Source organism: Loxodonta africana, chromosome 2, assembly GCF_030014295.1.
Source record: "Loxodonta africana isolate mLoxAfr1 chromosome 2, mLoxAfr1.hap2, whole genome shotgun sequence".
Lineage (NCBI taxonomy): Eukaryota > Metazoa > Chordata > Mammalia > Proboscidea > Elephantidae > Loxodonta > Loxodonta africana.
Genome location: NC_087343.1, coordinates 139,639,592 through 139,663,921, shown reverse-complemented (window position 1 = coordinate 139,663,921; position 24,330 = coordinate 139,639,592). Strand labels below are relative to the sequence as shown.

Sequence of the window (24,330 nt, the reverse complement as noted above, 5' to 3'; positions counted from 1 at the left end):
AGGAATTTGGAAGACATCTTCCTGGCCAACTGACTGGAAGAGATCCATATTTGTACACATTCCAAAGAAACCTAATTGTTATGGGTTGAATTGTATCCCCCTAAAATGTGTGTCAACTTGGCTAGGCTATGAATCCCAGTATTGTGTTACTGTCCACTATTTTGTCATCTGATGTGATTTTCCTATGTGTTGTAAATCCTACCTCTATGATGTTAATGAGGCAGGATTAGAGACAGTTATATGAATGAGGCAGGACTCAATCTACAAGATTAGGTTATCCCTTGAATCAATCTATTTTGAGATATAAAAGAGAGAAATAAGCAGAGAGACAGAGAGACCTCACACCACCAAGAAAGAAGAGCCAGGAGCAAGCACATCATTTGGACCCAGGTTCCCTGAACTGTGAAGCAACTAGGTCAGGGAAGATTGATGACAAGGACCTTCCTCCAGAGCTGATAGAGACAGAAAGCCTTCCCCCTGAACTGGCATCCTGAATTTGGACTTTTGGCCTCCTAAACTGTGAGAGAATAAAATTCTATCTGTTAAAGGCAACCACTTGTGGTATTTCTGTTATAGCAGCACTAGATAACTAAGACAGTAATCTAACGGAATGTGAAAATTATTGAACGATCAATATCACACACAAGTAAAATTTTACTGAAGGTCATTCAAAAGAGGTTGTAGCAGTACATCAACAGGGAACTGCCCTAAGTTCAAGCCAGACTCCGAAGAAGACGTGGAACAAGGGATATCATTACTGATGTCAGATGGATCTTGGCTGAAAGCAGAGAATACCAGAAAAATATTTACTTGTGTTTTATTGACTATGCAAAAACATTAGGCTGTGTGGATGATATCAAATTATGGATAACACTGTGAAGAATGAGAATTCCAGAACACTTAATTGTGCTCAAAAGGAAACTGTACTTAGACCAAGAGGAGGTCATATGAACAGAACATGGGGATACTGCATGGTTTAAATTAAGAAAACGTGCACAATGGGATTGTATACTTTGACCATACCTATCCAATCTGTATGCTGAGCAAATAATCCAAAAAGCTGGACTATATGAAGAACAGGGCATCAGGATTGGAGGAAGACTCGTGAACAACCTGCATTATGCAGATAACACAACCTTGCTTGCTAAAAGCAAAAAGGACTTGAAGCACTTACTGATGAAGATCAAAGACTACAGCTTTCCGCATGGATTGCACCTCAACACAAAGGAAACAAAAAACCTCACAACTGGACCAATAAGCAACATCATGATAAACAGAGAAATGATTGAAGTTGTTAAGAAATCAATGTATTTATTGCATTAAGCAAATCTGTTGCAAAAGGCCTCTTTAAAAGGTTAAAAAGCAAAGAAGTCACTTTAAGGAATAAGGTGCATCTTACTTAAGCCGATGTATTTTCAATCGCCTCATATGCATGCGAAAGCTGAGACAGTGAATGAAGAAGACCAAAGAAGAACTGATGCTTTTGAATTATGGTGTTGGCAAAGAATATTGAATATACCATGGACTGCCAGAAGAATGAACAAATCCATCATGGAAAAAGTACAGCCAGAATGCTCCTCAGAAGCAAGGATGGAGATACTTCATCTCACATTCTTTGGACGTGTTAACAGGAGGGACCAGTTCCTGGAGAAGGACATCATGCTTTGTAAAATAGAGTCAGTGAAAAAGAGGAAGACCCTCGATCAAATGGATTAAAACAGTGGCTGCAACAATGGGCTCACGCACAACAATTGTGTGGATGGCACAGAACTGGGCAGTGTCCCATTCTGTTGTACATACGGTTGCTGTGAGTCAGAGTCAACTCAATGACACCTAACAACAACAGACAGGCAACAAAAGAAAATACAAAGGGAAACTGGACTTCATCAATATTAAAACGTTTGTGCTTCAAAGAACACCATCAAGAACGCGAAAAGAGAATCCACAAAATGGCAGAAAATATTTGCAAATCATATATTTAATAAGGGACTAGTATACAAAATACACAAAGAATTCTTACAACTCAACAACTGTAAGAAAAATGACCCAATTAAAAAATCAGCAAAAGATTTCAATAAATATTTCTCAAAAAAAGATACAAATGTCCAAATTAGCAAATAAAATGATGCTCAATAACATTAGACATTAGGAAAATTGCTGGCTTCAAAATCACAGTGAAATACTACCTCATACCCACCACTAGAATGGTTGTAATTAAAAAAAAAAAAAAAGACAAAAACAAGTGCTTATGAAGATGTGCAGAAACTGGAAGGCCATATATTACATGACTTCATCTATATAAAATGTATAGAATGAGCAAATCTATAAAGACAGAAACTATATTAGTAGTTCCGTGGGGCTGCGGGGATGATTGGAATAGGGGAGGTTGGTCACTGTTAATGGGTACAGGATTTCTTCTTGGGGTGAAACCTACAACATGAAAATGTTCTAGAATTAGATTATAGTGATGGCTGCAAAACACTGTGTATATACTTAAAATCACTGGCTTGTACACGTTTAAAGGGTGAATTTATGATAAGTGGTCTATATCAGGGAGCCCCGTTGCACAGTGGTTAAGAGCTTGGCTGCTAACCAAAAGGTTGGCAGTTCGAATTCACCAGCCACTCCTTGGAAACCCTATGGGGCAGCTCTGCTCTGTCCTATAGGGTTGCCATGAGATGGACTCCACTCGACAGCAACAGGTTTGGTTTTTCTATTTGTTTGTTTCAGGATTACACAATAAAAAAACAGAAACTAGTAGAAGAGTGCTTCCCATATTTGAATGGGGATCTCGTTACAATGAAAATTCTGAGTAGACCTGAGGCGGGAGCCAAGATTCTGCAGTTCCAACAAGCTCCCAGGTGAGGCCAATGCTGCTTGTCCATGGACCACACTTTAAGGAGGATGGTGGAGCACATTCTTAGTCAGATTCCCCTACTGTACACCTCTACCTGATTAACCATATTTGAGAATGAAAATGTGTTAAATGTAAGGCATTAAGTTAGATAAAATGGTTCATGACAAAATGAAATCATAAAATTAGGTTAACTTTCAAATAAATTTCAATCCAGGTTTCTTTTCATTAGAATATTCTATGTTAGAATGCAGGAGACTCAGATTCTACTCCTACTTCTCCCCTTAACTGGCTGCAACCTAAAAAGGGTCATTTTTTTGCTATCCTTTAGCTTCCTCACATTTGAAATGCTGAGAGTTTATTAATCTTTAAGATTCCTTCTAGTTTAAAAATTATACTCTTCGCTGTCAAGAGATCTAAGATATTTCTCCCAGTAAGATAAATAAGTTCACAATTAAGAACTCAACAAGGGAAAAATGGAAGTAAGCAGGCAGAGAATTCCATGTTGAATTATTTTAAACTATCCTCTGATGATTTCTTTTAAAATTAACCTTTTACATATAGAAAGATAATAGTTGAATCACTTCTTGTTCTATCACTTAGAGTCATAAATCAAATAGAAGGTAATGTCCTTTCAAGTTAACTCAAGTATTAAATGTAAATATAATGCTACATATAGCCTGTGAAGGGTACACAATACCACAACAAATGAGCTAGGAAGATCTAGAAGGCGTGACCCATATTTAGTAGATGTGTTATGTCAACAAAATTATGAATATTATACAAAGGTAAAAAAAAAACAAGTCACTGATATAGTAGCATACAGCAATCTGGATATAACCATCACTGTTCTGAATGAAAGTTAACTAAAAATTACTTTCTTGAGGCACTAATTTAAAGCATATTCACTGGGAGATACAGTACAGAAATAAGTCACTTAACTTAGTAAGTAGAACAGGCTATTCAGAATCCACATTCAATAAGTGACTATTGGTCTCTGTTGTTGTTGGGTGCCACTGAGTCAATTCTGACTCATAACCACCCCATGTGACATTGAAGAACTGCCCCCAAAGGGTTTTCTTGGCTGTAATCTTTACAGAAGATCATCAGGACCCTCTCCCACTGAACTGCTGGGTGGGTTCGAACCTTCAAATTTCAGTTAGCAACCAAGCACTTAACCACTGTTCTTCACTTCTCCAGAATCTTTTGCTTATTAACACTGTTGAAGTAATAAAATTTGCTTCTTTTGTGAGGGAAAGAGGCATACTACTGAACATGTTGATCAAAGATTCTATAGAAGAATCTTGAACAAAAGCGGTAAAATGCAGAGCAGAATTTAAAATTCTCACAGAATTCAGATTTTCTGGAGCTGTGGAGGCTGGATGAACCCCAAAACTATTGCCCTGAGATAATCTTTGAACTTTAAACCACAACTATCCCTTGAAATCTTAAAACCAAACAAAAGTTTAGTTTAACTAGTAAAAAGAGATCTGCCTTGAACATTATGCTTTTTTTAAGAACTATCTATATGAGGGAAACCCTGGTGGCGTAGTGGTTAAATGCTACGGCTGCTAACCAAAGGGTCGGCAGTTTGAACCCACCAGGCGCTCCTTGGAAACTCTATGGGGCAGTTCTACTCTGTCCTGTAGGGTCGCTATGAGTTGGAATCGACTCAATGGCACTGGGTTTGGTTGTGGTTTTTGATCTACATGGGACCACAGTGACAACAGCAACTTGAGATTAAATAGGAAACTTAGGGGGCAGCGAGTTTATATTAATGGGGAAGGAACGACTCAGAAAAGGAAGATGAGAATAGTTGCACAACTAGAGGAATGTAACCAATGTCACTGAATTGTACATGTAGAAACTGTTGAATTGGTGTATGTTCTGCAGTGTATATTCTCAACAACAAAAAGTAAATAAGTTATTTAAAAAGAAAAAAAAAGCCAACTGCCAGTACTGGTGATGAAAGTAAATTGAAGTTTTGTATGAAATAACAATGATAATGATGAATTTGGCAATAGAGCAAATACATAACAAAAACTAGTCCACACTAGAGTTAGTAGAGACAAAAAAACTTTTCATAAAAATGTCTTAGCCACTGAGTGCTCCCAAGAGTGAGAAATTACACTTTAGTGGAAGTTTTAAAAGCAGGAGAGCAAGGATATGCACATACTCCATGGAAATATGTTCATGAAGAAAGCCAGCAGCCTCTACAAACATTTCCAAATTCACCTTGGATTTATTCCTAGTAAATGCTGTAAAATTCCTCCAAGAGAAGAGATTCATTGCCAAGTGGGCTGGATATATAAGAAATCCTGATTAAAAGGAGTTCCAATTAGTGGGTTTACATTACAATTCTTTCATTCCTCTGTTAGGTAAATCTAAAGTCTACATATGGTTACTTAATTATTGTTGTTGTTGTTAGATGCTCATGAGCTGGTTCCAACTCATAGAGACCCTATGCACGACAGAACAAAACATTGCCAGGTCCTGGGCCATGCTCACAATTGTTACTGTGCTTGAGCCCATTGTTGCAGCCACTGTGTCAATCTATCTCATTGAGAGTCTTCTTTTTTGCTCACCCTCTACTTTAACAAGCATAATGCCCTTCTCCTGAGGCTGATCCCTCCTGATATGTCCAAAGTACGTGAGATGTAGCCCTGCCATCCTTGCCTCTAAGGAGAATTCTGGTTGTACTTCCTCCAAAACAGATTTGTCCATTCTTCTGGCAGTCCATCGTATATTCAATATTCTTTGTCATTACCTTAACTCAAAGGCGTCAATTTTTCTTCGGTCTTCCTTATTCATTATTGTCCAGCTTTCGCATTCATATGAGGCTACTGAAAACGCCATGGCTTGGGTCAGGTACGCCTTAGTCCTCAAGATGACATCTTTACTTTTCAACACTTTAAAGACGTCTTTTGCAGCAGATTTGCCCAATACAATGTGTCTTTTGATTTCTTGCCACTTCCATGGGTGTTGATTATGGATCCAAGTAAAATGAAATCCTTGACAACCTCAATCTTTTCTCTCTTTTTCACGATGTTGCTTTCATGATGGTCCAGTTGTGAGGATTTTTGTTTTCTTTATGTTGAGGTGTAATCCATAACTGAAGGCTGTAGTCTTAGATCTTCATCAGTAAGTGCTTCAAGTCTTCTTCACTTTCAGCAAGCAAGGTTGTGTCATCTGCATAACGCAGGTTGTTAATGAGTCTTCCTCCAATCCTGATGCCACATTTTTCTTCTTATAATCCAGTTTCTCGGATTATTTGCTCAGCATACAGATTAACTACGTATGGTGAAAGGACACAACTTTGAGACACACCTTTCCTGACTTTAAACCATGCAATATCCCCTTGTTCTGTTCGAATGACTTCCTCTTAATTCATGTACAGACTCCTCACAGGCACAATTAAGTGTTCTGGAATTCCCATTCTCCAAAATGTTATCCATAATTTGTTATGATCCACACAGTCAAATGCCTTAGCATAGTCAATAAAACACAAGTACATATCTTTCTGATATTCTCTGTTATCAGCCACACATCTGTCAGTACGTGCTTATTAGTGGGGGAAAGGTATATTTTTTTTATATATAAATAAATCAAAACTCTGGTATTTAATTCTGATTTTTGTTTTCTTTCTGCCACTTCCTCTCACATATTTGGAGCAAATTTTTACATCATTATAGAAACAAAATGGCTTAACTAAATTAAGAGCAATAGCTAAGACAAATCTATACAAAACAGGTGTGTTGTATATGTATTCAGGGACTGCTAAGAAATATGACAAATTATATTTAGATAACAGACTAATTAACTCAAATTACCTATTTGTAGCTATGGTAAACTGACACAAGAATATCTGTGTGTGTGTGAGCATGGGAGCCCTGGTGGCACAGGGGTTAAGCCTTCGACTGCTAACCAAAAGCTCGGCAGCTCAAATCCACCAATCACTTCCTTAGAAACCCTATGGAGCAGTTCTCCTCTGTCCTGTAGAGTTGCTAGGAGTTGGAATTGACTCAAAGGCAGTGAGTCTGGTTCTTTTTTTGGTGTGAGCATGTGCATGTTTGTATACATGATGTGTATTAGAATGAATAAATGTATAGATTTCACTAGTTTCTGTAAGTTTCACGTTATTTCAACATAAAAAGTTTAATAATTAGGATCTTCTCATCTGATTACTTGGGTAACTGATTTTTTTATAAGCATATTTCTTTTTTATTTTGTGATCTTTGCTTTCATATATATTGCCTACTTTTAAATGGAAATTTTACCTTCATTTGAAGAACTCTACCTATTCATTTCTAAGAACTCTGAGTTTATGAAGCTTTTATCTGATTCATATTTTTCTAGAAAACCATTTGCCTTTTCAGTTTAGCTTATGACGATTTTTTCCCCTGGTGTAGTCAAATCTATCTGATGCTTCCTTTAAGTCTTTTGCTTTTGTTTTATGGTGGTAAAGCATTAATTGTCTCAGGAGTAAATAATTATTCACCTATACTTGGTTCTGATTTGAAAAACTGAAAGAAAAAAAGGTGATTGGAATGTATGGCACAGTAGGGTTGGGGAAATTTAATTTACACATTTCATTACCTGCTCATCAATTTAAAATATAAAATTCCTTTTTAGTGAATTATATTTTTTAACATAGGTTTGAATCTTTTAAACGTGACTATTTACTTCATCTTTGTGGTAGTCGTGTAGTTACCACAAATGAAAGATTACAGATGCAGACATATCTATGCAAATAGATATATAATAATAAAACCAACCAAAATAGATATATACATAAACCAAAAAACCAAACCCACTTCCGTCAAGTCGATTCTGACTCATAGCAACCCTATAGGACAGAGCAGAACTGCCCAATAGAGTTTCTAAGTAGTGCTTGGCAGATTTGAACTACCGACTTCTTGGTTAGCAGCCGTAACACTTAACCACTACACCACCGGAGTTTCCATATATATATATTACATATATTAAAAAAGGAAACCTTGGTGACGTGAGTCGGAATTGACTCGACAGCAGTGGGTTTTGATATTAAAAAAAAAAAAAAAAAAAACTATTGCTGTTGAGTTGATTGTGATTCCTGGCAACCCGGAGGACAGAACAGAACTGCCCCATAGGGTTTTCAAGGAGTGGCTGGTGGATTAAAACTGCCAACCTTTTGGTTAGCAGCTGAAGTCTTAACCACTGCACACCAGATACTATTTATATATAAATATCTATATAACATTCATATAGATTATTTACATTTATATATAAAAGAATATATATTTACATTTCCATTAACTTTTGTTAAAATCTCTTTGTATATTGGAAGATACCTAAATACAATATGAATGTGAAATTTTATCTGGAATGTGTCATAATCTAATGGAACTCATGCCTTTCATAAGTTTTTCTCATGTGAAACACAACTACTATTTTAGAAGTTAGATGAACCTACAGGAGATAGTCTATATAAATACCCTGGATAGAAGTTTTCCACTTTAGAAGCAATATATCACTGTGGTTAAGACAACAGGCTTTGCATCTAGACTAGTTGGGTTAACATTGCAGCTCTTCTGTGAAAGAGTTATATGATCTCAGGCAAGTTATTCAACATCTTCATGACTCAGTTTCCTCATTTGTTAGCTAAGATAATAATACTTACCTCATGGGATTTGGAAGAAGATTAGATTAGCCAGTACACTTAGAATTAAAGTACACTTCAATTTTTGTTTTTTTTCAATTGGGTCTGGCCCATTCAAAGCAGTCCATGTCAGTTATTTTTTTTTTAATTATTTTGTGTATTTGAGGCTCATTTAAAAACCATGCCTGTATTTTTATCAAAGGGAATGAAAACTAGAAAAGAATTTGAGATTAAAACTGCAGAAGAAAAGGCTTCATTGTTATTCTTCACTAAGTGCACAGTTTATATCACCCAACAACAGAGCAGATAAATATAAAACACAAAAACTATTAAAAACTCAGGGATAACTTCATTAAAAATGTATACAGACAGAGGCGGGGCCAAGATGGCAGACTAAGTGGACACTACCGCGGATCCCTCTTGCAACAAAGACTCGGAAAACCAAGTGAATCGATCACATACATAACAATCTACGAACCCTGAACAACAAACACAGATTTAGAGACGGAGAACGAACAAATACGGGGAGGCAGCAATTGTTTTCAGAGCCTGGAGCCAGCGTACCAGTCAGGTGACCTTCGGCGCCCAATTTGGGGCAGAGCCCAGGGTGGCAGATGGCACAAACAAGGGGCCCAGCCCTGGCCCCCGAACTCATTCCGGAAGGGGGCCCAACCACTTCGCGCGGTGGCGTGGCAGCGCAGCCGGTGGGACAAGTCCTCAGGAGGCAGTGACTGGCCTTGGAGCGGGGAGAGCAGCGTCCCAGCGGAGGAGCCGTCCCGCCGGGATATTGGCGGGGCGCGGGCATGGCACAAGCGCAGGGAGCTGCTCCACCCCTCTGAACTAACCCCGGGAGGGGGCCCAGCCGGTTCTTGCGGGCGGCGTGGCAACGCAGCTGGTAGGAGAAGTCCCCGGGAGACAGTGACAGGTCTTGGAGCAGGGAGAGCAGTGTCCCAGCCAGGGAACCGTCCCGCCGGAATTTTGACTGGGCACAGGCACAGCACAGGCGCGGAGAGCTGCTCCATCCCCCTGAACTAGCCCCGGGGGGGGCCAACCGGTTCACGCGGGCAGCGTGGCGACGCGGCCGGTGGGGGAGGTCCCCAGGGGCAGCGACTGGTCTTGGAGCAGGGAGAGCGGCGTCCCAGCTGGGACGCGCGGCGCAGGCGCGGGGAGCTGCTCCGCTCGCCTGAGCTGACCCCGGGGGGGGGAGCCCAGCCGATTTTCGGGGGCGGCACGGCGACGCGGCTGGCGGGACGGGGAGTACCCAGGAGGCACCGACTGATTTTGGAGTTGGGAGTGCACCGTCCCAGTAGGGGAACCTTGACGCTGGACGTGGGGCTGGCAGCAGAGGATCTGACCGTGACTCCAGCGGGCCAGACCCCCCGGGGGCAATCTCCACACAGCCAGCACACATAGGCGACGCACCCGCGGAAATCTCAGATGTAATAGTCATTCCAAGCAAGACAAGCAACTCTGGCTATATTCTGAGGTGCTACTCTCCTATCTCTCTGATCCCTCCCCCACCCTCCCCAGGCGGCTTCATTAACATCCGAATAGCCTGAGCCAGAGGGAGAACTCTGACAGGGATCTGACTGCATTTCTTTTTTAGCGGATTTTCTGGAAAAACTAGTTTCACAGTGATGGCTCGGAGACAGCAGTCCATATCAAACCACATAAAGAAGCAGACCATGACAGCTTCTCCAACCCCCCAAACAAAAGAATCAAAATCTTTACCAAATGAAGATACAATCCTGGAATTATCAGATACAGAATATAAAAAACTAATTTACAGAATGCTTCAAGACATCACAAACGAAATAAGGCAAACAGCAGAAAAAGCCAAGGAACACACTGATAAAACTGTTGAAGAACTCAAAAAGATTATTCAAGAACATAGTGGAAAAATTAGTAAGTTGCAAGAATCCATAGAGAGACAGCATGTAGAAATCCAAAAGATTAACAATAAAATTACAGAATTAGACAACGCAATAGGAAGTCAGAGGACCAGACTCGAGCAATTAGAATGTAGACTGGGACATCTGGAGGACCAGTGAATCAACATCAACATAGCTGAAAAAAAATCAGATAAAAGAACTTAAAAAAATGAAGAAACCCTAAGAATCATGTGGGACTCTATCAAGAAGGGTAACTTGCGGGTGACTGGAGTCCCAGAACAGGGAGGTGGGACAGAAAACACAGAGAAAATAGTTGAAGAACTCCTGACACAAAACTTCCCTGACATCATGAAAGACGAAAGGATATCTATTCAAGATGCTCATCGAACCCCATTTAAGATTGATCCAAAAAGAAAAACACCAAGACATATTATCATCAAACTCGCCAAAACCAAAGATAAACAGAAAATTTTAAAAGCAGCCAGGGAGAAAAGAAAGGTTTCCTTCAAGGGAGAATCAATAAGAATAAGTTCAGACTACTCAGCAAAAACCATGCAGGCAAGAAGGGAATGGGATGACATATACAGAGCACTGAAGGAGAAAAACTGCCAGCCAAGGATCATATATCCAGCAGAACTCCCTCCGAAATATGAAGGCGAAATTAAGATATTTAGAGATAAACACAAGTTTAGAGAATTTGCAAAAACCAAACCAAAGCTACAAGAAATACTAAAGGATATTGTTTGGTCAGAAAACCAATAATATCAGATATCAGCACAATACAAGGTCACAAAACAGAATGTCCTGATATCAACTCAAATAGGGAAATCACAAAAACAAACAAATTAAGATTAATTAAAAAAATAATAATAATAATACACATAACAGGGAATCATGGAAGTCAATAGCTAAAAGATCACAATAATCAAAAAGAGGGACTAAATACAGGAGGCATTGAACTGCCAGATGGAGAGTGATACAAGGCGATATAGAAGGATAAAAGTTAGGTTTTTCCTTAGAAAAATAGGGGTAAATAATAAGGTAACCACAAAAAGGTATAACAACTCCATAACTCAAGATAAAAGCCAAGAAAAACGTAACAACTCAACTAACATAAAGTCGAACACTATGAAAATGAGGATCTCACAATTTACTAAGAAAAACGTCTCAGCACAAAAAAGTATGTGGAAAAATGAAATTTGCCCAACAACACACATGAAAAGGCATCAAAATGACAGCACTAAAAACTTATTTATCTATAATTACGCTGAATGTAAATGGACTAAATGCACCAATAAAGAGACAGAGAGTCACGGACTGGATAAAGAAACACGATCCATCTATATGCTGCCTACAAGAGACACACCTTAGACTTACAGACACAAACAAACTAAAACTCAAAGGATGGAAAAAAATATATCAAGCAAACAATAAGCAAAAAAGAAGAGGAGTAGCAATACTAATTTCTGACAAAATAGACTTTAGACTTAAATCCACTACAAAGGATAAAGAAGGACACTATATAATGATAAAAGGGACAATTGATCAGGAAGACATAACCATATTAAATATTTACGCACCCAATGACAGGGCTGCAAGATACATAAATCAAATTTTAACAGAAGTGAAAAGGGAGATAGACACCTCCACAATTATACTAGGAGACTTCAACACACCACTTTCGGAGAAGGACAGGACATCCAGTAAGAAGCTCAATAGAGACACGCAAGACCTACTTACAACAATCAACCAACTTGACCTCATTGACTTATACAGAACTCTCCACCCAACTGCTGCAAAGTATACTTTTTTTTCTAGCGCACATGGAACATTCTCTAGAATAGACCACATATTAGGTCATAAAACAAACCTTGGCAGAGTCCAAAACATCGAAATATTATAAAGCATCTTCTCAGACCACAAGGCAATAAAACTAGAAATCAATAACAGAAAAACTAGGGAAAAGAAATCAAATACTTGGAAAATGAACAATACCCTCCTGAAAAAAGACTGGGTTATAGAAGACATCAAGGAGGGAATAAGGAAATTCATAGAATGCAACGAGAATGAAAATACTTCCTATCAAAACCTCTGGGACACAGCAAAAGCAGTGCTCAGAGGCCAATTTATATCGATAAATGCACACATACAAAAAGAAGAAAGAGCCAAAAGCAGAGAACTGTCCCTACAACTTGAACAAATAGAAAGCAAGCAACAAAAGAATCCATCAGGCACCAGAAGAAAACAAATAATAAAAATTAGAGCTGAACTAAATGAATTAGAGAACAGAAAAACAATTGAAAGAATTAACAAAGCCAAAAGCTGGTTCTTTGAAAAAATTAACAAAATTGATAAACCATTGGCTACACTGACTAAAGAAATACAGGAAAGGAAACAAATAACCCCAATAAGAAACGAGAAGGACCACATCACAACAGAACCAAATGAAATTAAAAGAATCATTTCAGATTACTACGAAAAATTGTACTCTGACAAATTTGAAAACCTAGAAGAAATGGATGAATTCTTGGAAAAACACTACCTACCTAAACTAACACATTCAGAAGTAGAACAACTAAATAGACCCATAAGAAAAAAAGAGATTGAAACGGTAATCAAAAAACTTCCAACAAAAAAAAAGCCCTGGCCCGGACGGCTTCACTGCAGAGTTCTACCAAACTTTCAGAGAAGAGTTAACACCACTACTACTGAAGGTATTTCAAAGCATAGAAAAGGACGGAATACTACCCAACTCATTCTATGAAGCCACCATCTCCCTGATACCAAAACCAGGTAAAGACATTACAAAAAAAGAAAATTATAGACCTATATCCCTCATGAACATAGATGCAAAAATCCTCAACAAAATTCTAGCCAATAGAATCCAACAACACATCAAAACAATAATTCACCATGATCAAGTGGGATTTATACCAGGTATGCAAGGCTGGTTTAATATCAGAAAAACCATTAATGTAATCCATCACATAAATAAAACAAAAGATAAAAACCACATGATCTTATCAATTGATGCAGAAAAGGCATTTGACAAAGTCCAACACCCATTTATGATAAAAACTCTTACCAAAATAGGAATTGAAGGAAAATTCCTCAACATAATAAAGGGCATCTATGCAAAGCCAACAGCCAATATCACTCTAAATGGAGAGAACCTGAAAGCATTTCCCTTGAGAACGGGAACCAGACAAGGATGCCCTTTATCACCACTCTTATTCAACATCGTACTTGAAGTCCTAGCCAGGGCAATTAGGCTAGACAAAGAAATAAAGGGTATCCGGATTGGCAAGGAGGAAGTAAAGTTCTCACTATTTGCAGATGACATGATCTTATACACAGAAAACCCTAAGGAATCCTCCAGAAAACTACTGAAACTAATAGAAGAGTTTGGCAGAGTCTCAGGTTATTAAATAAACATACAAAAATCACTTGGATTCCTCTACAGCATCAAAAAGAGCACCGAAGAGGAAATAACCAAATCAATACCATTCACAGTAGCCCCAAAGAAGATAAAATACTTAGGAATAAATCTTACCAAGGATGTAAAAGACCTATACAAAGAAAACTACAAAGCTCTACTACAAGAAATTCAAAAGGACATACTTAAGTGGAAAAACATACCCTGCTCATGGATAGGAAGACTTAACGTAGTAAAAATGTCTATTCTACCAAAAGCCATCTATACATATAACGCACTTCCGATCCAAATTCCAATGTCATATTTTAAGGGGATAGAGAAACAAATCACCAATTTCACATGGAAGGGAAAGAAGCCTCGGATAAGCAAAGCCTTACTGAAAAAGAAGAAGAAAGTGGGAGGTCTCACTCTACTTGATTTCAGAACCTATTATACAGCCACAGTAGTCAAAACAGCCTGGTACTCGTACAACAACAGGCACATAGACCAATGGAACAGAATTGAGAACCCAGACATAGATCCATCCACGTATGAGCAGCTGATATTTGACAAAGGCCCAGTGTCAGTTAATTGGGGAAAAGATAGTCTTCTTAACAAATGGTGCTGGCATAACTGGATATCCATTTGCAAAAGAATGAAACAGGACCCATACCTCACACCATACACAAAAACTAACTCCAAGTGGACCAAAGACCTAAACATAAAGACTGAAACGATAAAGATCATGGAAGAAAAAATTGGGACAACCCTAGGAGCCCTAATACAAGGCATAAACACAATACAAAACATTACCAAAAATGATGAAGAGAAACCCGATAACTGGGAGCTCCTAAAAATCAAACACTTATGCTCATCTAAAGACTTCACCAAAAGAGTAAAAAGACCACCTACAGACTGGGAAAGAATTTTCAGCTATGACATCTCCGACCAGCGCCTGATCTCTAAAATCTATATGATTCTGTCAAAACTCAACCACAAAAAGACAAACAACCCAATCAAGAAGTGGGCAAAGGATATGAACACACATTTCACTAAAGAAGATATTCAGGCAGCCAACAGATACATGAGAAAATGCTCTCCATCATTAGCCATTAGAGAAATGCAAATTAAAACTACGATGAGATTCCATCTCACACCAACAAGGCTGGCATTAATCCAAAAAACACAAAATAATAAATGCTGGAGAGGCTGCGGAGAGATTGGAACTCTTATACACTGCTGGTGGGAATGTCAAATGGTACAACCACTTTGGAAATCTATCTGGCACTATCTTAAACAGTTAGAAATAGAACTACCATACAACCCAGAAATCCCACTCCTCGGAATATACCCTAGAGATACAAGAGCCTTCACACAAACAGATATATGCACACCCATGTTTATTGCAGCTCTGTTTACAATAGCAAAAAGCTGGAAGCAACCAAGGTGTCTATCAACGGATGAATGGGTAAATAAATTGTGGTATATTCACACAATGGAATACTACGCATCGATAAAGAACAGTGACGAATCTCTGAAACATTTCATAACATGGAGGAACCTGGAAGGCACTATGCTGAGCGAAATTAGTCAGAGGCAAAAGGACAAATACTGTATAAGACCACTATGATAAGATCTTGAGAAATAGTAAAAACTGAGAAGAACACATACTTTTGTGGTTACGAAGGGGGGAGGGAGGGAAGGAGGGAGGGAGAGGGTTTTTTATTGATTAATTAGTAGATAAGAACTGCTTTGGGTGAAGGGAAAGACAACACTCAATACATGGAAGGTCAGCTCAACTGGACTGGACCAAAAGCAAAGAAGTTTCCGGGATAAAATGAATGCTTCAAAGGTCAGCGGAGCAGGGGCGGGGGTCTGGGGAACATGGTTTGAGGGGACTTCTAAGTCAATTGGCAAAATAATTCTATTATGAAAACATTCTGCATCCTACTTTGAAATGGGGCGTCTCGGGTCTTAAATGCTAACAAGCGGCCATCTAAGATGCATCAATTGGTCTCAACCCACCTGGAGCAAAGGAAAATGAAGAACACCAAGGTCATACGACAACTAAGAGCCCAAGAGACAGAAAGGGCCACATGAACCAGAGACCTACATCATCCTGAGACCAGAAGAACTAGTTGGTGCCCGGCCACAATTGATGACTGCCCTGTCAGGGAGCACAACAGAGAACTCCTGAGGGAGCAGGAGATCAGTGGGATGCAGACCCCAAATTCTCATAAAAAGACCAAACTTAATGGTCTGACTGAGACTAGAGGAATCCCGGCGGCCATGCTCCCCAGACCTTCTGTTGGCACAGGACAGGAACCATCCCCGAAGACAACTCAACAGACATGAAAGGGACTGGTCAGCGGGTGGGAGAGAGATGCTGATGAAGAGTGAGCTAATTATATCAGGTGAACACCTGAGAGTGTGTTGGCAACTCTTGTCTGGAGGGGGGATGGGAGGATAGAGAGAGAGGGAAGCTGGCAAAATTGTCACGAAAGGAGAGACTGAAAGGGCTGACTCAGTAGGGGAAGAGCAAGTGTGAGTACGGAGAAAGATGTATGTAAACTTATATGTGACAGACTGATTGGATTTGTAAACGTTCACTTGAAGCTTAATAAAAGTTAATAAAAAAAAAAAGGCAAAGAAAAAAATGTATACAGACAGAAGCTTTTCATATACCTTTTTCAGTTATCAAACAGCCCAAGTACACCAAAAAGAAAAAAGAAAAAAAAACTAACATATTTTTAAAAAGATAATAATATAAACCCTTATATCCCTATAGAATTATGTTTTTTATGTTCATAAACATGTACAAAAATCCACCATGTACTTATTCACACAGAAATCGAAAACATGTTCAAAATATTACAGGTCATGGTTTTTGTTTTTTTATCACAATCTAATAAAACCAGATATAAAACAGTGACCAAAAATATTATAATACTTGGGAATTAAGAGCTCACTGATAGTGCACGAATAGAAGAAGATATCAAAACAAATTAAAGTTATATCAATGCTACAGATGAAAGAACCCTTCAAAACGATAAGGTACAATGAACGTTAGGCTCAGAGGAGATAATAGTCTTCTCTTCCTTCATTATTAAAGAAGGAACTTAGTACATTTAACAAAGAAAGTACTCTTAGTATAAATCTTAAAAATAAAAAAAGGAACTGAAAAAAAAAAACTAAAAAGGGTAAAAAAAAATTTATCTAAAAGTCATAAATTAATAAAATAAAAAACAATATACATTATAAACAATCTAAAATTGGTACTTTTAAAGGTCCGGTAAAGTACAAAAAATTCTTTAGAGTCTGTTAATGGAAAAATCTATATGCTGAGCAAATAACTGGACTATATGACGAAGAATGGGGCATCAGGATTGGAGGAAGATTCATTAACAACCTGCGTTATGCAGATGACACAACCTTGCTTGCTGAAAGTGAAAATGACTTGAAGCACTTACTAATGAAGATCAAAGACCATAGCCTTCAGTATGATTGCACCTCAGCATAAAGAAAACAAAAATCCTCACAACTGGACCAATGAGCAACATCATGATAAACAGAGAAAAGATTGAAGTTGTCAAGGATTTCATTTTACTTGGATCCACAATCAATAGCCATGGAAGCACTGGTCGAGAAATCAAAAGACGCATTGCATTGGGTAAATCTGCTGCAAAGGACCTCTTTAACGTGTTGAAGAGCAAAGATGTCACCTTTGAAGACTAAGGTGTACCTGACCCAAGCCATGGTATTTTCACTCACATCATATGCATGTGAAACCTGGACAATGAATAGGGAAGACCGAAGAAGAATTGATGCCTTTGAATTGTGGTGCTGGAGAAGAATATTGAATATACCATGGACTGCCAAAAGAACGAACAAATCTGTCTTAGAAGAAGTACAACCAGAATGCTCCTTAGACGCTAGGATGGCAAGACTGCATTTTACATACTTTGGACATGTCAGGAGGGATCAGTTTCAGGAAAAGGACATCATACTTGGCACAGTACAGGGTCAGCAGAAAAGAGGAAGACCCTCAACGAGGTGGACTGACACAGTGGCTGCAACAATGAGCTCAAGCATAACAACGATTGTAAGGATGGCACAGGACCAGGCAGCGTTTTGTTTTGTTGTATACAGGATCACTATGAATCAGAACCAACTCAATGGCACCTAACAACAACAACAACAATGGAAAAAAATGTGTGTGTGTGTGTCTAGATGTATGCTTAGAAATAAGAAAACATTCAGAAATTAAAATAATTATTTAAAAATATGTACTCATACACAGTAACCAAATTAGTAACTTAGAAGGGTAATTACTTGGAGAAACATAAAAGTTATTAAAAACTGACCCAAATAGGAGGAGAAAGCTTGAATAATTTCCATAGAAGAGTTTGAAGGGGATTAAAAAGCTACCATTTTTGAGTAGTATCTGGAGCCTGAAAGGTTTCTGAACAGCCATCTAAGATACTCAGCTGGTCTTATTCCATCTGGAACAAAGGAGAATGAAGAAAACCAAAGACACAAGGGAAAGATTAGTCCAAAGGACTAATGAACCACAAATACTACAGCCTCCACCAGACTGAGTCCAGCACAACTAGACGGTGCCCAGCTACCACCACTGACTGCTCTGACAGGGATCACGATAGAGAGTCCCAGACAGAGATGGATAAAAACACAGAACAAAATTCTAACTCACACATACAAAAACAAAGACCAGACTTACTGGTTTGACAGAGACTGGAGAAACCCCAAGGAATATGATCCCTGGACACCCTTTTAGCTCAGTAATGAAGTCGCTCCTGAGGTTCACTCTTCAGCCAAAAATTGGAGGGGCCCGTAAAACAAAACAAGAATAACTGGGCACACTAGCCCAGGGGCAAGGACGAGAAGACAGCAGTGGACAGGAAAGCTGGTAATAGGGGGTCCAAGGTTGAGAAGGGCAGAGTGTTGACATGCGGGGTTGGCAACCAATGTTACAAAACAATATGTGTATTGTTTAAAGAGAAACTAGTTTGATCTGTAAACCTTCACCTAAAGTACAATAAATAAATAAAAAGCTACCATTTACAGAGAGGCCAGGACCAGGTGATTTCATCAATAATTTCCATGTAATTTTTAAGAAGCAAAGAATTCCAATATTATTTAAAATATTTGAGGCCATGGAAAAATTATCAAAATCCTTCCAATTTATTTTATGAAGTTAACATTACCTTAGTACCCAAACCTGATAATAAAGTTACAAAACATATATAAACTATAATGCAATGCCATCAAATAAAATATAAGATTCATCAGTATACAAAAGAATAATATAATATGACCAAGAAGAATCCATTCCAGGAACACAAGAATGGTTCAAAATTAGAAAAGGTACCATCATAATTAATTACATCAACAAACTGAAACATAAACCATAAGACAATAATGAATGACAAAAAGAGTATTTCATAAAAATTCAGTCACTCCTAATAAGAACTAGGTAATACAGTAATTAGATAAGAGTATAAAATATGATATACCTCTTAAAAAAATACACATATAAATAATGCATCCTTAGACTTCCCTGATTAAATGGCTGAGAGACCCTCTATATAACAAAATGCCTAAACTATGGTAAAGTTTAGCAATAGGAACTGAGAACTGACAAATTTAAAATTTTCTACACACATACATCTATGTACGCACATCGATACATATACAAAAAACCAAACCAAACCCACTGCCATCGAGTCAATTGACTCATAGTGACCCTATAGGACAGAGTAGAACTGCCCCATAGAGTTTCCAAGGAGCGCCTGGTGGATTTGAACTGCCGACCTCTTGGTTAGCAGCTGTAGCACTTAACCACTATGCCACCAGGGTTTCCATAGATACATATAAATGGCACCAAATTAATATATAAAAATGTCTGTACATCCCCTCATAGAAAACATATACAATACACATAATTATACATTTGTATTTATTCTGTTTAGAAAACAAACAAAAAAAAAAAACTAGTTTACCTGTTTGGGAAGTCGGAACAAGGAATTCTTATAGAAAATATCCTTGGCCTGGCTCCATGTACCATCAATGATGATGATTGTGGAAGGATAAACAGGAGAATCTAATATAAATTCTTCCAAATTAGCAGCTTCAGCCCCCGGATATAATATTAATGTACCAGATTTTTGGCAAACAGCTGAAAGTTCAGGATCCCTAAAAAATAAAAAAGGTATTTATTAGCTAGTGGGGAAAAAATAGTTTCATTATGTTTATTGAATTTCCTAATGAAAGTTCCCCTCTATGCAGTTACTTGCCTAATCAAATAGAAACACTAATTAGTTAATAAAGTATGAATTAAAAGACTCAAAATTTTGTGTACTCTTCATTCATTCATTAGGTACAACTCTGCTACTGTTCCCTAGGCTTCCCAATCTTCACTATTCTCGTCCATTAATTCCTTTATCCAGTTGCTACCAGTAACATAATTTTAACTCTACCATGTACTTAGAAAGAAGAACAATATAAAATCAATATCCTAGGCTTCTTCCTTAGGAAACTAGAGAAAGAAGAAAATTACAGCCTAAAGCAAGCAGAAGAAGGGAAACAATTTTTAAAAAATAGAGCAGAAATGAATAAAATTGAAAACAGGAAGTCAAAAGAAAAAACCAACGAAAGCAAAAGTTGATTCTTTGAAAAGACCAATAAAATTGATAAAACTCCAGTCAAGCTAACCAAGGAAAAAAGAGAGAAGACACAATTACCAATATCAAAAATGATAGTGAGGACATCACTGAACTCAAAGATATTAAAACAGTAATGAAGCAATACTACAAAAAACTCATTGCCCACAAATTGAATAATTTAGATGAAATTAATAAATTCTTTGAATAACAGAAACTGTCAAAACTCACAGGAGAAACAAATAACATGAAGAGTCCTATATCTGTTTCTAAAAAATTTAATCAATCATTAGTAACCTTAAATTTTTTTTTTTTTTTTTTTTACCAGGGCCAGGTAGTTTCACAGGCGAATTCTCTCAAACATTTAAGGAACACATGATAAACAACTGTCTACAACGTCTTCCAGATAATAAAAGCAGAGAGGATATTTCCTACCTCATTCTTAAAAGCCAGCATCACTCTAACATCAAAAGATAAAGATATTACAAGGAAGTAAAACTATAGACCAACATCGCTCAAAAACACAGATACAAATATCCTCAACAAAAGATTGGCAAATTGAATTTAACAATGTATAAAAATAATTATATACCAAGACCAAGTGGAATTTATTGCAGGTATGCAAGGCAGGGTCCACATTCAAACTCAACAAACCTAATTTACCACATCAACAAACTGAAGAAAAAAAAAAGACCAAATCAGATAAATGCAGAATGAACATCTGACAAAATCCAACATCCACTCACAATGAAGGGGGATAAAAAAAAAAAAAAACTCTCCACAAACTAGGAATAGAGGGCAATTCCCTTTCACTTTGATACGGAACATCATCTACAAAATACTACAGCTTACATATTTAACAGTGAGAAAGTGGACCAAGGTCAGGAACAAGGCAAGGATGTTCTCCCAATCTTATTTAACATCATATATATGAAGTACTAGCTATTGCAACAGGACAAGAAAAGAAAAGAAACTGCCATTTACAATCACATCCCCAAAAATGAATAGTTAAGTGTAAATCTAACAAAATACGTACATGGTCTATATGCAAAAAACAACAAAACATTGATTAAAAAATTAAGGAAGATCTAAATAAATGTTTTAGATCTAAAGAACTATTGCAAAGATAGTACGAAAATTTCCCACGTACCTGACGCCCAGTTTCTTCTATAATCTAGAAATAAAATATATGAAAACAACAGAACAAAAATGAGAGGGGTTATATGGAATTACATTTCTGAAAGGTTCTGATAAAGAGCTCTGGTTACCCAGTGGTTAGTGCTTGGTTGCTGATCAAAAAAGGTTGACACTGTGAACCTACCAGTTGCTTCATGGGAGAAAGATGTGGCAGTCAGCTTCCATAACATTCACAGCCTTGTAAGCTCTATGGGCAGTTCTATCTGTTCTATAGGTTCACTATGAGTCAGGATCAACTCAACAGCAGCAGGTATTTTTTAAGGTTCTTATGTTATACAGTTAATGATACAATGTTTACTCATGGTAGACCATGATAAATTAAGAATGCATACTGTAATCCACAGACTAACCAAAACAAAAAGGACAAACCTAAAACACCAACAAAGAGAAAGAATGAAATACTTTAAAAATAGTCAATTAACCCAAAAGAAGTAAATGAGTAACAAAGAACCAAAAGGTTAATGAGAATAATAGAAAACAAATATCAAGATGGGTAATTTAACACTAAACACAACAATAAATACATGAAATGTAAATGGAATAAACTCTCCAATTAAAAGATACTGATGGTCAAGCTAGATTTAAAAACCAAGACCCAATTATATACTGTTAATAAGAAGACACTTTTAACTATAGAGACACAAATCTGTTGAAAACAAAAGTTTGGAAAAAAAACTATACCATATAAATACTATCACCAGACATAGTAGTCAAAACCAGGAGGATTATCAAAAATAAAGAAAAGCATTTCATAATGATAAAAGGCTAGAATTCATCAAGACAAAACAATATCAAATATATATTCACCTAATAAAAATGTTTCCAAATACATGAAGCAAAAACTGAAAGAATTAAATGTAAAAATACACAAATCTATAATCACACTTGGAGATCTTCACACATTTTTCTTGTTAATTGAAAGGAAAAACTACGCAGTAACTGAGTCAAGATGTGGCAGGTTTGAACATTATTGACCATTTTTACCTAACTGATATTTGTATAACATTACATCTAACAACTACAGGATACACAGCCTTTTCTGCTACGTATATAACATTCACCAATACACACGATAAGCTGAACCGGAAAACAGGTATCAATAAAATTTTAAAACCTGAAATCATATGTAGTATAATTACATTAGAAACTAAAATAATGTTATAATGGTAATACTAAAGCACATAAAACTTTCTCAACTATCTGGAAACTAAGCAACACACTTCTAAATAATTGATATGGTAAAACAAGAAATCACAAGAGTAATTAGAAAATATTTTGAACTGAATGAAAACAAAAACACATAAAGTTGGTGGAATGGAGCTAAAACATACATAAAAGAAGTTTATAGCCTTAAATGTTTATATGAACAAAGAAGTCTAAAATAAATTCTTTAAAACTTCCACTTGAAGAACTATGAAAAGAAGAAATTAAATGCAAAAAAAGCAGAAAAGGGAAACAATAAAAAGTAGAAATAAACAAAACAGAAAACATGTCAATAATAGAGAAAAACAAAGACAAATGTTCATTCTTCAAAAGACAGATTAAGAAAAAAGAAAGAAAACACAAATTTACTAAATCAGGAATGAAAAAGAGGCTATCACTACAAATCCTATTGTCAATTGCCACTGAGTCGGTCCCAACTCACAGCGAACTTACGTATAACAGTAGAGAATGTTGTCTGGTTCTGCACTTCTTCATGATCTTTGCTGTTTGTGTCCATTGTTGTGGCTATTGTGTCAATCCACCTCATTCTTAATGAAGGATCCCTCACCTTCGCAGGCTCTCCACTTTACCAAATATGATATACTTTTTTAAAGATTGATCTTTCCTCACAATAGGTCCAAAGTATCATGTTTATGCAAATAATGAGTGCCTTCTACCTTTTTTTGCCAACTGCTCCCTCACCCTGCAAGGTATTTTCTAAGCACACTATGCTAATTTCTTTTTACAGCAACATGAAAACACCTCATGGGGGGAGACACTGATTGGCAAACAAACGTAGAAGGCACGTGTTATCTGTGTAAAAATACAGTAAGCAAGTCGATGTCTCACCATCTCACTTTTAAAGAACATTCAGGTTGTATTTCTTCTAATATTGATTTGTTGTTCTTTTGGCAGTATATTCAATATTCTATGCGGCCGCAACAGTGTCAAAGGCATCAATTCTTCCTATTTCATTACCCAACTTTCCCACGCATATGAGGTAACTGAAAAGACTATTACATGTCTGTCAGTTTGTCACAGTACGGTTGCTTGCGTGTTACTATGATGCTGAAAGCTATGCCAGTGGGATTTCAAATACCAGCAGGGTCACCCATGGTGGGCAGGTTTCACAAGAGCTTCCAGACTCAGACTAGGAAGAAAGGCATGACACTCTAGTTCTGAAAATAAATCAGTGGAAAAAAAGCCTACAAATTCTACAGACATTAAATAGAACAAAGAAATCCTACCAACAATGCTATGACAATAAATTCAGGAATTAAGATGACTTGTAGAAATTCCTTGAAAGGTACAAATTACCAAATATGACACCCCCAAAAAATTAAAAATATGAATTATGTTTAATAAATAAATGACATTTATAATTCTGAACCATCCCACGAATTAAAATTTAAGGATTAGAAGGCTTAACTGGTAAATTCTATCAAATACTA

General features: G+C 37.2%; 1 protein-coding gene across 4 annotated transcripts in view; it reads right to left on the bottom strand.

Moving 5' to 3' along the window:
- The window catches only part of DTWD2 (DTW domain containing 2), a 173,373-nt gene that overhangs the window by 72,183 nt on the left and 76,860 nt on the right, over positions 1-24,330 (bottom strand). For all 4 annotated transcript variants that reach the window (XM_064276059.1, XM_064276065.1, XM_064276071.1 and 1 more), the window contains one exon: positions 19,820-20,012. In XM_064276059.1, the coding sequence (XP_064132129.1) occupies positions 19,820-20,012 (193 nt within the window). The remainder of the gene's footprint in view (positions 1-19,819; positions 20,013-24,330) is intronic.